Source organism: Malurus melanocephalus, unplaced genomic scaffold, assembly GCF_030028575.1.
Source record: "Malurus melanocephalus ecotype Western Australia unplaced genomic scaffold, MMel_1.1 scaffold_247, whole genome shotgun sequence".
NCBI classification, from domain to species: Eukaryota; Metazoa; Chordata; class Aves; order Passeriformes; family Maluridae; genus Malurus; species Malurus melanocephalus.
In genome coordinates this window covers 545649-561341 of record NW_026623479.1, presented here as the reverse complement: position 1 = coordinate 561341, position 15693 = coordinate 545649, and the positions used below count along the sequence as shown (strand labels likewise).

The following is a 15693-nucleotide window of genomic DNA, read 5'->3' as shown; positions in this document are numbered from 1 at the left end:
GTTGCCTCTGCACAATTTTGTCTCTTGATAAGCTCCTTTTGCAAGTGCAAATCTGAAAAATCCCTCACATTTTGATGTTTATATGTGTGTGTACTAACTGCAAAACAAAAGTTCATAAAAATTRAGTGAGCAAAACATGAACATGCATGAACACACATTTCTCTTACATTTCCTTCTCTGGAGGAATTTCTCCCATAACACCTTCACTATCTCTGSTTTTGAAACAGTTCTAAATGCTAAAATGTACCTAAGGATATGGTCTTTCCCAAATGAACTCAAATATGTTTGCAGCCTCCAGGTGTTCCTTGCTGCTGGTGAGTTCAGTCTTGCTACAAGGCTGTAAGCACCAGCAAAATCCTCGTGTGCAAGCCCAATTTTAAACAAATTAACATWCCAGAAGAGTTTAGATTCTTGTACTTAAAGTGTTTTGCTGGGGCAGGGTGGTTTACCTCATCCTGGTTTGAGCTGTGCATCCTTCATCCTGCTCAACAACATTTACGTTTGTCACCCAGGGCATCACGCAACAAATCTGAGAAGAAGAGGAGAGACCAGTTCAATGTCCTCATTAAAGAGCTTTGCACGATGCTGCAGGGCCACGGGCACCCTCTCAAGATGGACAAGTCCACAATACTGCAGAGGACCATCGACTTCCTACAGAAACAGAAAGGTACTGCAGGGTGCTGCTCGGGATCAGTTTCTAGCTGGAAAATGAAAACTGTTTTTYCCCAAGCATCTCAGATGTCCAGAGAGGACGTGAGCCTGAGTGAGGGGCACAATAAGGTGCAGCATTTGGCCTCAGGAAATGGGCTGGAGCTGAATGCACTGCTGACCAGTTAAACACAGATTTGAAAAGATGCAGCACTGTGTGCTTTTTGCTGTGGAGACATCGTTTCCCTCCCTGGCCTCTGCATCCCCTGGCCTGCTTTGTGTACTCTCAAACAGAACTTGAGGAGGGAAAAGCTGAGGAACAGCACCCATTACAAAAATGAGGGGAAAGGCGATTCTCTGCCATGTTCCCAAGTCTCTTGGATTAGGAAATAACTGTGAGCCTGTCCTGCTGCCTGGGCACTGACAAGAGCCTTTCTGAAACAGCTCCAGAGTTGCAGACACCCTTTGCTCACTCTGAAATTAACCCACTGACCCTAAATTTTTATGGTTATCTTCAGACCACCCAAAATGTCTCCATTTCCCTTTCTTCATTTCTAATGCATTTGGATCGTGATGGYGTGGAAAATGACTGTTGCATGCAAGGCTTTGTGTGAAGAATGATCTGAGGATGATTCYTCTAAAAGCCTCTTTAAAGAAATCTAGTGTTACTTGAAAATGAAAAAAAAATCCAAGTGGCATGAGTCATGTTGCTTTTTTGATATTTTCTCTTTAAGAAATCACAGCACAGACAGAAGCCTGTGAGATTAGACAAGACTGGAAGCCTTCATTTCTTAGCAACGAGGAGTTCACCCAGTTGATGTTAGAGGTAAGAAGAAATTAAATAGATTAGTGAGAAATAATCAGTTCAGTGGAGTAGTCCAGGGATATAYAGTTCCTTTTCACCTGTAGGTCCCAGTGTTAATGATTTCTGCTCTGCTGGCACATAGAATACAAACCTGAGAGAGACCAATGTTGTCCTAAATGCTTTGCAGAGACAGAATTAAAAATATGATTGCTTCCCCTTAAAGATAAATGGCTTTTGGTTTAGAAACGAAGACTGATTTGGCCTGGTGAGAGAGGAAAAAGAGAATTTCCCTTCTCAGAAGAGATGCTAGAACTGGCAGTTTTAGGAAAAACTTGAAAGGACCTGAAAAAAGCAGAGCATCTCTSTTCCTCCCACATGCCATTAGCCAGGCAGCATCGCCTGTGCTGCCTCTGCAGCTGCTGCTGTGCACTGCTGTCCTCGTGATGAGAGCACTGCCTTTTGCTTCAATTGCCTTTAAGTGCATTCAGGAGAACAGCTCTGATACTCCCACCCCTAAAATGCTTTGCCTGTCTAAAAGCACCCCCCAAGCCTACATTTTCTCCCTTCTTAAGGATGTGGCTCTGGGTTTGTGCTGTCTCCAGCRGGGACATCTCCTGCCCTGCGTGGGCAGCCGCTGCTCTTTGCCCCACCAAAATAAGGGTGTATGCTGGGCTGAGCTGGGAGGTGCTGCTGTCTTAGTTACTCCTTTTCATCAGGATGTCATGACTCACCTCTCTGGAAAAGTCTGTTCATTCTTTCTGGGAATCTCTCTCACCAAACGAGCTAGCTCGTTCCAACTGAATCCAAACAAATACCCCCCCACAGACAGGAACTTGTGACTCTGGTAGAGCATTGAACAGTTTGCATCAAATCAGTGGGGTTTTTTTTTTCCAGAGCGTTTTGAGCAAAGGCAGAGTGTGGCAGTGAGGTGGGGGAGATGAGTTCTGCATCTYTGGCTCCCCGTAGCTAAGCTGCCAAGCACAGTGTCTTTAGAAGAGCTGGCTTTGTGCACAGTGCTGAGCAGCTGTTAAACCTCCCAGATCCTGAATTTAGACAAGAATAAGGACAGACAGTGGGTAAATGGTACAAGGAGATGTTGTGAAGAACARGGAGAACACAACACCCGAGGAGAAAAGCACAGGCAGTGACTTAAAAGGGACAGAGAGCTTTGACTCTGGGACAGAAGCCACTGTGAATTAGAAAGGGGAAACAAAACCAGCCTTAAAATTGTGTCACCAGTCTTACAAATCAGTGCTTAAGCAAAATAAGGCTTTAGATCTTCTCCATAAATTGCTAAAAATACATAATTGTGTAATTTTTCTGTCTCTGCTTATCCATCCATCCATCCACAATGCTGGGTTTGCCGTGATGATATCTAACCTCCTTATGCACTGAGTTTTGTTAACCATTGTGYAATTCAGAACACATAATGAAGTGACTGAAGTCACCAGGATTGTGTGGGTGTTGAAATTCTAAGCATCACTGTCTCGCTTCGTGTTAAATAAATACTCGCTGGGTGAAAAATACAAGTCAAGTTAATAATAATGAGAATGAAAAAAATAAGAATATAAAAAGAATGTTGGATTAGACAGCGTGTGTCATTTTTATTTTTCCACACTGAACTGTCATTTCCATGATTAATTTCTGCTAGATCTAAGCTGTTAGAAGCATCACTAAAGAATCAATTTGACTACAATATTTTAAGTTTTTCCCTTGCRTAAKTCTGWTTWTTTTTTCTTTYCTCTCTGCMTATTATCATTAGGCACTAGATGGCTTTCTCATTGCTCTTACCACTGATGGGATTATTATTTATGTATCTGATAGTGTTTCGTCTCTGCTAGGACACTTACCGGTAAGTTCTGACCATGCACTGCTCTGAAGGCTCCTTCCCCTCCTTAATCCAAATCCATCAGTGTGGGGCTGGGGATTGGTTTTGTCCAACCCAAGGGTGGGAGGTCAACCAACAAACTCTTGTGGAGTTTCTTGAGTTCCTGTGGATAAAGGACTCTCTCTCAGAGTGGGTGAGTTAACTTTAAAAAATCCCAGCTATCCAAAATCACTGTACTCATAGCTCATCACTTGGCTGCACATCTAAAGGCCTGGGAGGTGTTTGTCCCACCAGGCTTATGGAAAATCTTACAGTTGCAAAATCTGTGCAGAAGCTCTTCTTAGATAATATAAATATTATTTCAGGACTGAATCTATGCTCTTCTAATGACATTGGGTTTTTCTACTTGGAGCCCATAGTTTTTAGCAACAAACGTGTGGCCTCAGGTTTTCCAGGAGAACTTSTAGAAACCAGTTAGCTGTCAGGTGCAGAAATTTCAGCTTGGCSCCTCAAAAACATTTTTCTCTCTATCTGGTGCCAAGCATGAAGCTCCAAGGATGTCACATATGGGGGCAAATTTGGGCACGCAGTTACCTGAATATCCCGGTGTGCAAAGAAGAAATCCGTGCTGACATTTTGGTAGAACCCCTTTAGCCAGGATGTATGGGTTGATGATCACTGAATCACTGGCAGGTCAAGCTGATTTTGCCAGATGTTCAGCCTAGAAGACAAATGGAGGATGTGGGGAGSAGCTCTCCCTCTCCTGTGTCGTGCTTTCAGAGAAAAATATTTCACTTCTCATCATGTTGCATTCCTGTAGTACCAGGGTTTGTTCTCCAGCCTGYATCTGAACTGAAGGGCAGTCTCTGGGACTCATTCAGCCTTTTGCAAACAGACAGTAATCCTGGGGTGAAATAGCCTGAGGGTTGCATTCTGCCYGAGATCCATCTGCACATTGACTGGGTTTCCTTGTTTGAGGCGTCTGTGCCACACCAGCAGTGTCTGCTCTGCTGCATGTGGCTGTGTCAGGCTATACTGCTGAACATGACAAAGCATTCTTTTGTATCAGTCAGATTTGGTGGACCAAAATATATTAAACTTTCTGCCTGAGCGGGAGCAGAGCGAAGTGTACAAGCTCCTTTCTCCACATGTGCTCATGACGGATCCTRTTGCAGCTGATTTTCTCAATGGTAAGCTCTGCTCTTGTCTGTCGGYCAGGGAAGTTTGCCAAAGGTTAAACAGCTCCCAGGAGAGCCTGCACAGAGCTCTCCAGCTGTTTAATGCTCCTGCCTGCTACTTCTGTTCTGCTGCATTTGTGGGTTTTAGTGCAACAATCTCTCATGTTCCTGTGTGCTCCCACTGCTTRCTCTTTGATTTGGACAGTCTTTGTTTTATCATCTGCTTTGCCCCATAGAGTTGTCCTCAGTAGATGCTTTTCCTCAGGCTAGACTAAGCCTGAGAAAGGAGTCAGAKCTTAGGGGAAGAAGAGTTTGGAGAAATCCCAAACAGTTTTGGCAGGGCTGTTACTCCCTGGGAAGATTTTGTGTCTCAGGACACGAGAGAAGCCCTAACATAATTTAAGCACCAACCTTCCTATCTGAACACGTGTATCTGTGCTGCTGGCTGCTGTTCCACCCCAGAATGTCCCTTTCCCTCAGAAAATGTCCCGAAAACCAGAGCAGGCAGCAGCATCATCCCAGCACCAGCATTTCTCCAAGCCTGTGCTGGGCCCCCACCCCTTTCCCCACGGGTTTGGCAAGGCTTCTGAGCAGCACTGGGCTGCCCTCCCTGCTGCCCCAGAGCATCAGTGGGACCTGAGCAGCCTGGTGATGCTCTGAGCAGCCTGGTGATGCCCTGAGTAGCCTGCTGATGCCCTGAGCAGCCTGCTGATGCTCTGCCCTGGGGGTGGTTTCCCTCTGGCTGAAAGCAGTGTGGTCTGATCCGTAGAGTTCAAACTTGGGGCAGAAAACTGGGTTAGAGCTTGGCACGGTGCCCTCCACTGTTGTTGGCAAGGCTCAGGGTGAGGTCAGTGTTCTTTGGGTCTGGGTCCTCCTGAGCAGTGCCAGAGCAGACAACTGCAGTACCATGTAACTGCTTTGCATGAAATCCTGCATCCATGAAGCCAGGGAAAAATCCTGCTGACCAGTATAGCCAGGGCTTCACACCCAGCTCACTGGGGTGCCTGCAAAGACAAGAAAAAAGGGTGAGAATACATTTCCTTAAGCATAAACAGCTGATAATTGCTCCTAGTAGTTATATATTTACTTCTGGGTATCAAAAGCATCCCAGCAGGGTGTGCTCAGATAGCACAGCAGCAGGGTTGGTAGATAAATTAAATATGTGAGCAAGCTGAAGTGCAGAYTACTAATAACATTGTCTGTGTCTCCCTCTCTTTCTCTCATTTCAGCTGAAAAACAAATAGAGTTTTGTTGCCATTTAGCAAGAGGCAGCTTAGATCCAAATGAACCCCTGATGTATGAATATGTGAAATTTGTAGTGGATTTTAAATATTTTACTCATGGTAAGTTACATGGTAAGTTACCTTTGCCTCTCCATCTCTCTCCTTTAAACTGTGTTCATCTGTAGCATCCTAAAGGCTCTATTTCTGCCAAAAACACCCATAATTGTCAGGGCTGGAATGAACTGTGCATACRTTGGATATATTTTTCATGCAAAAGTGGTGGGGAGACTGTTGAACAGAGGAATGCACTCTGCTGCATGCTGTGCCTAAAGCTGATACCAGACTGAAAATACTTCTGTTTGACCCACTGCCAATTGTAAAGCAGCCTGCTTTTTCAAATAGCCAGTAAAATACAGTGTTCTGTTTACCTTGGGGTGGTGAAATGACACTTTGCAGAGATTAAGTAGTCTGAGGTGCCTGTAAAATCCTGAATCTTGCTAATGTTGGCCTGGAGAAAGGCTGACCAGGAGACTGCAGCTGCACTCTGAGCTGCTCAGAGCTTGCAAAACCCCSCTGTGAGCCAGGGACAGGTGGCTGTGGCTGTGTAACTTGGAGCCTAAAGGGTCATGGTTTAAATAACATCAGCGCGGATCGGTGCAGCATCACTCTGTGCGGAGGAGGAGTTTGTTGCTCGGGTTTCCTCCATCACTATACCTGTCTTGACATGAAAAGAAAGCTCTCCTTCCTCTTCTCCTTAAATAAATTGTCTGTTTCTAGTGCCTACACCCTCCTGTAATGGCTTTGAGTCAGCTATTGCACGAGCTTTCAGGTCAGCCACGGAGGAGCAGATCTGCCTGGTAGCGACTGTTCGTCTGGTCACACCACAGTTCCTAAAGGTGAGCACAGAGCAGGGACAGGGACAGCTTGTGCCAGGGTCACCAGAGGACAGGGGACACTGCTGCCATTGGGAGGTGACACCAGGGTGTCCTTTGGAAAGGGATAAAGCGGGAGCTGCTTTTGAGAAGAGGTGGGTTTGCAGTGGGGGATCCCGGAGGGGGCAGGACATGGGGACCAGCTACATCACCTGGAAACCTGCAGCCTTCAAAGACATGCATCCACCACTCCTTTGGGTTCCATCTGCATCTTGAAACACATCAAAAACGTGTTTCATGGTTTGTTCCTGCCGTCTGTAAATGTCCCGTGGCACTGTGCACTGATGACAGGGAGAGCAGCTCCGGCTGCTGCTTGCTTAAGAGGGCATTAGCCACTCAGTTAGAGGCTGGACCTGGAGCTGTCATCCATATTCAAACACCAGCATTTGCAACAAGCTGGGCAATTTTGCCTACAGAGTGCAAGACAAGACTCTTAGGCTATTTATCCTAGCTCTGAAATTCAGGTCAAGGTAAACTATTCAGCCATTTTTTCTCAGCTTATGCATCTGTAAAAGAAGTCTTAAACGTTCCTTAGAGGAAAATAAGTCAAGTGCTTTGAAAGCATTGTATTTTGTCGTGGTTTATTATATCAACAARATGCAACCTGGTTTTGATAGCAGGCTCCTTTTGTTGTTTCATAGAGTTGGATGTCTGAATGTGCCCATTGTTTTGCAGGAGCTCTGCAATGTTGAGGAGCCGTGTGAAGAATTTACATCAAGGCATAGTTTAGAATGGAAGTTTTTATTCTTGGACCACAGGTAAGAGATTTGGGTTTAGTCACTGAAGAAGGACTATAGTTTTAAATAGAAAACTTTGTGTACCTATTGCCTGAGATCCCAAATGGAATGGTTATTATGAAATGCAACTTCCTAAGTAGCAGTACTCTGAATTTAGGCATCCTTAAGAGCTCTACTATTTTCCATATTTTAGGCCAGTGAGAAACCATGGAAAATGTCTARAAAAATGTCTAAYCTTCTAACCAAGATAAAAARTCACTGAAAATGAGCGTTGTGGGTYGCATTCTCTGCATTGGTTTAGCTCCTCTATTTTGCAACTACAGCTTCCAGGAATCCTCCTAAATCTTTTGCTGTGTCTATAAACTTTKGATTTTTCACTTTGAGGAATGACAGAATTTGTAAAAATAAAATAAAAAACAGTGGATTTTATAATTTAATTGCAGATTAATTTTTGAATGTGCGATATAGTGGGCCCAAATTCAACTTGGTGAATGAAACAGACTGGAACCACTTTATTAAGCTGATTAATTTAGGATTCATTTTCTTCAAAAGAAGCTGGAGGATTTTATTCACTTTTTTACTTCTCTGTGTTTGACATATGTGCATACGCATGTTGCAAAATCCTGCCATTTTCATTATCCCTCCTCTCGTGAGCTGTGCAAAGGTAGTCATTACTAAAAACAGAAGACCAGTAAATAAATGCCCTTACGAAAAAATATATCAGTGAGGAAAAAAAAAATCTAAACATCATCTGCACACTTAGAGCAAGAAAGAGAGAGAGAGCAAATATAAATGAATAAAAACTGTGATTTATCTAGAACACAAGGTGTGTGCCCCCCACATCATACCTTGAAGCATGGAGGAACTGACCCTGCCACAGCTCTACAGTTGATTATGTTCTGTTTGCGACAGTCAGATCATTATTCATTCAGATGAGATCTTACTGGAGAGGCTTTGTTAGACTTTAATTGGCCTGACTGATAATGCACATTTTCAGAATCAGCTGAATAATGTTCAGATTAGTAAAAGAGCCCCAAGCCCCTCACTTCACTGATGATGTGAGCTGCTTTTCCACAGGGCTGTCCCAGCAGCTCCTGTGAAAAAAAGTGAGTAGGAGCTACTTTGAAACTTGTCAAAGAGTCTTTTGATGAACGTGGGTTATGACTCAGAGAGGAATCTCTGTGCTGGGTGCTTGCAGACGCTCCAGTCCCACTGATATCCCCGGCAAGGAAACCATTGTTACTGAGAGGAAATCAAGCTGATGCTGAGGCAGAGTTTGTGACAGCCCCAGATGCAAGCAGTGAGCTCAGACCCAAGAATGAGCAGGAGATCACGGGAGTTGTCTCATTTAATCACTGATRCGAAGCTCTCCCCAGTGCTGTCTGCAGCACCCTGGGAAATGTTGCTATTTTGGTTTTTTTGTGTCACCACTGGGTGCCTGACAGTGAGGTGTGCCATCAGCAGGGGCAGAGGGTACCCAGCAGGAGCTGGAATCAGGACCTTTGCTATCATGATCACAATTTAAGTCAGAGAAAAGATTGATGCAATGAAAGCACTCCATAGATCTGGATAAACATGAGAAAAATAGGAGAAGTCTGTATTCTGTGTCTATGTGTAAATATGTGTAGAGAAAGAAAAGCCCATCAACTTTGATAATGATCTGTTTCTCTTCTGCACTGTGGTACTGTTCTTATCTTCCCTTCATTTATTAAAAGATTTCACCCAAAAGGCTCTCTGAAGTCTGTGCATTCCCATTTGCACAGCGAGTTGCAGGTCTCAGGGCTGGAACTTAAGCTAACAAGAYACTTTCAAATTGTTCCACAAGGCAGCTCCTTGTCAAATGACTGATGAGGAACATTTTGTGGTTGCTTTCTGCTGTGAAGAGCTCTGGTGAGATTCAGGAAAATATAATACTTTCCTGATCAGCTTAATTGTTTATCTGATGTGCATCTGAAAGACTTTATTGTCTTGAATATAAGCATGTTATTAAAAATAGGAGAAACAGTGATGCATTCTTCCAAAAGAGACAGCAAGGAAGGACACTTTAATAAATACACGTATTATCATCATTAACAGAAATCTGGGTCACATGARGAAAAGGGACAGAGTGCTCTGTGAAAAGTTACTTGAATAAATAAAGCTGTATTGTGGCAGAGACCACGGTGTGCTCAGCACTCTCTGTTTAGAGATTTGCTCCCRATGGGGGTCTGGCTCTCCCAGCTGACCCCTCTGGGACTGGGGAGCTCCTGCTCACACTGTGGCCCTTCTGGGACTGCTCTTGGGCAGATCTCAGATCCTCCTTTTGCCCCGACTTGGTGCCACCCTGCCCGAGCTGGGAAGAGGAGGTTACAGAGCTGCCTGAGTGAGCCATGCCCAGTGTCTCTGCAGAGGGCAARTGTGGGGCTGGGTGGCTCAGCAAGAGAAAACTTCACTCAGTAATAACCAAGAAACTCAGGACTGATCCATCAAAYCCACATGTACTACACTGAAATAACTCTTTGCTCACAGTCTTGGCCACTTTATGGCTTTCTTCCTTAAGWGCACTCAGCACACCAGGAGAGGCAGGTTTGATGGGCACCATCCCCTTCAGCCTGCCCCCTTTTGAGTCATTTACCATTTTGTCCTATTTCTCAGGAACTGAACTTGGCAGGTGAACCTCACACTATCAGCACATCCTGCAGCCAGAACAAACAGGTGCAGCCACACCAGCACCAGTCCTGCCTCACTGGGTGCTTGAGCTGGGCAGGCAGGAGTGTACCTGAGCACTGGGGACACAGAGTGACACTGGGGACACAGAGTGACATGCTAAAGACATTTCAGTGTTGTTTCATTATCCTGAGCTATCAGGCTCCAGTGAAGGCTTAAAATAAAACAGTGTATTTTGCCTGGAAAATGGAAAATCTCGAATTGACAACACACTAGGCACATTGCAATGATTTACCTCACTATCTAAATATTTCATCAATTCCTTCTCTAGCAGCCAAAGCAAAACCAGCCCTAAACCAGCCCCATGCCTATCACTATCTATGACCAGCACAGAAAGTTTTGCTGGCTGTGGTTTCCCAAGCTTTTCCAGGGGAGCAATTACTTTTTCCCAAGCTGGTCCTGACACACACCACAGCTTCCCACTTACTCTTTCTCCTGCAGTCACTACCCAGATGACATTTACATCCAGCCTACTGGGTAATTTTACTCCAGCTCCAAGCTGTTAGCRCAGGATCAGCCGTAGCGTTTCTCAAGCTGTGTCTCACAAGCACCCTTAATGAATTGAGTCACTCACATACGTACATGCCTTTCTCTACACCCACGTAATGAATAGGCTGGGAAACAGTAAACACACACCTTTTCATTTTCTCACTTTTTACCTCTCCCTCGCTGTGGTTTTGTTTATATATGGGAATACATCACTGCCTATAGGAAAAACCACTCCAGGTTTCCCTGCCAAGGGARTGAATGAGGTGTTTGTTGTTGGTATCACACCTTATCTGCAATGATGTCAAAGTGTCAAGTGTTGTGCTCACTCCCTGCCCTTTGCTTCCTTTCTAGGGCTCCGCCTATTATAGGATATTTACCCTTTGAGGTTCTGGGAACGTCAGGGTATGATTACTACCACGCAGATGACCTGGAGCTTCTTGCTAGGTGCCATGAACACTGTAAGTTGCCCTCCCTCTGCAGCGTGTCTGTCTCTAATCTTGTCACTTGTACAAAACCTTTTACTGTCACAGCTGACATTTACCTGGGAGGTTGAAATCTTGCAGAATTCATTCAGATCAGGARCTGTTTGTGTGGGTTTCCTCAACTGGCAGATGCCTTGTTTGAACACAAGTTGTCTCAGAGTGAAATGGGATTAATAGATTGGGAGTCAGAATTTTTCCCCCTCTTCCCTRCAAGTTTTGTTGATTTGTCATAGTTCATGGGGTCTTGCCATTCCCCTGGGCTCCAAAGTCAGCCAGGAGGCTCAGCTCACCAAAACACCTTCTAAGAGCATCATTTGGATCTTCTGCCTGTGCAATTAGATTGTGAACCTCACTTGCAATTAGTTGTGAACCTCACTTACTCATTAGTAAAATGCTTCTGGAGATTCAGAATTATTTTAAATGCAAAAGTACCAAATACAGTTCACCTGTGGGTGAAGATGGCTCATGTTTGGTCGACCTGAAAGGAAAGCCACAAAGCAGAAGAGTCAAGTTCAGGCTGATGTGTGAGCTCCAAAGAAGGTCCATGAAGTTCATTTTTGTTCAAGGAGAAGTAGTGTGACCTGTGGGAGCCTCAGCAGAAGGAGCACTCCTGTGAGTTCCACAGCAGTGCAGTGCTGAAAAGCCACATCCTGCTGAGCACTGAGCTAACGAGAGAAAGGGCAGAAAGTGTCTGCTGATGTGTTCTACTTTTAATCAGTGTGCAGTTCCTACCAGATGTGAGATGCTTTATCCCCAGGACCCTGRTTTTTCCATTTTATTGGGTGCACTTCAGACTGAGGTGCTGAGCCAGAATTCTGTGTGTCCTGCAGTGGTTTTGCATTGTCAAGCACTGCAATGAAAAAGAACTAAATACTTTGTAAAAGGCATCCAGGTAATCAGGTGTTTTGCTTAGAAATATTACTTACAGGTTCCTGTGGGGACACTGTCTGTCTCTCTGCTGTCTCCACTTGAATGGAGAATGTTTTGTCAAAAGGAAACAAGGACACCCCAGAGAGTGGAGCAGGCAGGATGCTGTAATTGCTCTGAGATGCAGAGCTGCACAATGCTGGCACCGAGAAACTCCACCAAGRAGCCCCACAGTCCACTGGAGACAACCCATCTCTGAGCTGCAAACCACTCTCATCTCTGCCATGAACCCTCTACCACTCAGATGTCTGAGGAGCTGAGGGACTTAGAAGAAAATGGGGAAAAATACTTCTCTGAATGTGAAGTTTCCCTCTCCATATCCCAGCTGGCTTTTCTGCCCTGTCCAGGCAAAGCACTGGCACAGCAGCTGCCAGGGAAAYGGGCAGCCTGGCTGAGCACATGGARGAAGCTGTGACAGGGGACACACAAGTTGTGTCAAGTGCAGCAGGAATGTAGACGGGAATATTAACAGAGTATTTAAATTGCTCTCAAGTTCAGTCCTGCTTAGCTTAAGCTGTTTGCTTAAAAGACCATTCAGACAGATTTTTCTGGACATAGCCTGGTAATACATACCAGGTCTGGTGTAGGCCARGTCTTAAAAAAACCTCTCAATTAAACTTCTAAAACTCCACTGTCTTCTTCTTCTGTGACATTTTTAGGATTCTTACTTCACACCTTTAGTCTCTGAAAGGCACTCTCATGTACTTRTGAAAGGCAAATAATTTGTTTAATTAATGTTATTTATGCTTATTTCAGGGGAGCCCATGCACAAGTTATAAGAATGTACTTATATACTTATATATATATACTTGTACTATATAGTTATATACTTATATCAGTTGTAAAAGCAATCTCAAAATTGCAAAGGGCATCCCTGAAAGTCAGCAGTAAAGATTCCAAACAAAAGCTGAGTRCGTGGTTGTGTATCATCTGTTGTGTCCAAAGCTCAAGAGCCATTCTAGCACTGCCCCAGGCTGGGACAGGACTGTAGGACTGAATATGAGTTTTCCTAATCACTTTTGCACCATTAAATMCCTATTTGCTGTAAATTGCTTTCTCTTTTTGTTAACCAGTGATGCAGTTTGGAAAAGGAAAGTCCTGTTACTATCGKTTCCTGACCAAAGGGCAGCAGTGGATCTGGCTGCAGACACACTACTACATCACCTACCACCAGTGGAACTCCAAGCCCGAGTTCATCGTTTGCACTCACCTGGTAGTTAGGTAGGAAGCACCAAACATTTCACAGTGTTTGTCATGTTTCAGTGTTCAGTCATTGCTTTTTCTAGCTCTGTTTCGTGTTAACTAAATATTTAACTTTGTCTACTGACACACTAAAATGATATGTAGTTCCATGAAAACTATTCTGACAGGGAACATGTGTTTTATTTTCCTTTATTTTCCTTTTTTTTTTTTTTTTCTTTTTGGCAGCTGGGCTAAAAGCCTGGAAGCCACCTTAGGCCAAACCTACCAATGTGTTACATTCCCCTTTTATCCCTAGTGATGACATGGCCACAGAAAGAATTAAAGCTGTTGGGAATCAGACAGCTTTCTGGGTATAAATGAGATCATATAACTCCTACAAAACCTTTTGATCAGAGCTTTAAATATTTATGGCTGGAAGTTATCTGCTGGCTGGCTGGCCTTATTCCTCACCCAAACCCAGCCCTGGATCCCCCCCTAGTGGGAAGCTGCTTGTGCTGAGCTGCAGCCCGTGCTGGAAGGCAGTGCATGTGTGGGATGCTCTGTGAATGCACCTTCTGGAGGGGAATCTGCTGGATTACTGCTGCCATCTCAAAAATGACTGTGTTAAGAGTGAGAAGATATTTACTGAAGGGCCTGAGCAAATAGACACATGCTGGTTTGCTCTATCAGCTTGAGTAAACTGATTGCTCTCTGTGTATTTCTTTACTGTCAGGAATCTTTTTTTTTCTGGTCCCCCTCTTTTTMTGTCAAGCATCTGGAAGAGCAAGAACTAGTAAATGTGAAGTGTATGGATCTGTTGRAGTGAGTCAGAGGAGGGCCATGAAGATGCTCAGAGGGCTGGAGCACCTCTCCTGTGAAGGCAGGCAGAGAGAKCTGGGGCTGTTCAGCCTGGAGAAGAGAAGGCTCCTGAGACCTTAGAGCCTCTTCCAGCTCCTAAAGGAGCTCCAAGAGAGMTGGAGAGGGACTTTGYACAAKGACATGGAGTGATGGGACAAGGGGGAATGGCTTTAAACTGTCACAGATGGGTTTAGGTTAGATCTTAGMGAGAAGCTCTTCCCTCTGAGGGTGGTGAGGCACTGGAACCCAGAGAGGCTGTGGCTGCCCCATCCCTGGAACTGTTCATGGCCAGGCTGGATGGGGTCCTGAATAACCTGGTCCAGTGGAAGGTGTTCTGCCCACAGCAGAGGGGATGGAACTAGATCATCAGGTCCCTTTCAATCCAAATTCTGTTGATTCTGATTCTGTGATCTGTGATATAAACTGCWTATGAAGTGTTATCATAAGCAAATGTTACACAGAGAAATTGCTTCTCACTTGTGTTGCTCCTGCCATCCTTCAGGGAATTCAGATTCACTTTGAGGTCTGAATTTATTGTGCATGAACTTGTTTCTTCTTTCTGCTTCCAGTGCCTCTTAAACATAATGATGTAGTCCTAAATAGACTTTGAGGTTCAGTTCTGCCACAGTTAAGGTTTAAAATATGTTCCTGAAGCACACAAGTTAAAATATTGTTCCAGGAAAGCTCGCTGTCACGATGATATAAAGTGAGGTTGGTTCAGCAACTTCTCTCACCTCCCACAAAGGTTGTGGTTCATTAATATTTCATCGCCCTAAAGTCTGACACCTCTCAATGCCCACGATCCATGAGTACTCAGAGAGTCTTTGAAACATCCTCTCCGATTTATCCCAATGGTGAATCATGTGGCATTTGTTACTGTAAATATTTTATTRTATAAGAGGGGAGAAGAGCAAGGAAAGCAAATATATACTTTTAGAGGCACACTGTAGGGATTCCTGCACTTCACATTGCATCTGGGTAGTGGCTGGTTTGTGTTTGGAGCTTTCACTGGAGTGCAGGGTGTTAACTCTGATGCAGCACATTGTGTGCACCCTCAGAAGGARGGGCCTGACCATGCCCTGCCCAAGGCACTGGTGTAGGAATCACTGAGCTACCATGCAAAAAAACTGATTCATCATCATCAGGTTAGAAAATGAATGTGCACTTGTTATGGCAGTTTACCTGTGCGGACGCTGTAGGATCATTTTTTGGGTTTTGTTTTGTTTTTTTTTTTAGTTATGCAGAAGTTCGGGCTGAGAGAAGGCGAGATCTTGGCCTTGAAGAGTCATCAATTGAACTGGCATCCTCTTCTCTAAAGGTACCATTTCCCTTCAGAGCTGAACGAGAAGGTGTTGAAACCAAACTATCAGCTTACCAATCTTAGGAATATGCCTGTCCCTCTCAGGAGATGTTTGCTGTAGGTCCTCCTGGGGCTGCAGTTGACATCMCCCTGCTCCATGTCCCCTCCCTGTCATCTCTCTCCATTTTATGTCAATGATATAAAACCATTCCCCAGGCAGCCCCCTCTGCCACCTTCATTCATTCCCTCTGCCACCTCTCCCYCATGTGCCACAGCCACCAGCTGTGACATCCCTGAAGAAACCACGCAGAAAGAGGCTGGTACAAAAGCACATTTCCTGTCACCCAGGGCTTTGTGGGCAGGGGAGCAGGAGGGTGGCACTCCAGAGTGCAGGTGAC

The 15693-nt window shown here is 44.6% G+C and overlaps 1 protein-coding gene across 6 annotated transcripts in view; it reads left to right on the top strand.

The window, feature by feature from the left end:
• PASD1 (PAS domain containing repressor 1) overlaps window positions 1-15693 on the top strand; it is a 50765-nt gene that overhangs the window by 25553 nt on the left and 9519 nt on the right. For 5 of the 6 annotated variants that reach the window (XM_057375399.1, XM_057375402.1, XM_057375401.1 and 2 more), the window contains 10 exons: window positions 513-667; window positions 1383-1474; window positions 3216-3305; window positions 4351-4471; window positions 5689-5802; window positions 6460-6578; window positions 7290-7372; window positions 10898-11004; window positions 13029-13176; window positions 15232-15313. In XM_057375399.1, coding sequence (XP_057231382.1) covers window positions 513-667; window positions 1383-1474; window positions 3216-3305; window positions 4351-4471; window positions 5689-5802; window positions 6460-6578; window positions 7290-7372; window positions 10898-11004; window positions 13029-13176; window positions 15232-15313 — 1111 coding nt within the window. Of the gene's footprint in view, window positions 1-512; window positions 668-1382; window positions 1475-3215; window positions 3306-4350; window positions 4472-5688; window positions 5803-6459; window positions 6579-7289; window positions 7373-10897; window positions 11005-13028; window positions 13177-15231; window positions 15314-15693 lie in introns of those variants that run through there. The other variant, XM_057375403.1, reaches the window with a different exon arrangement.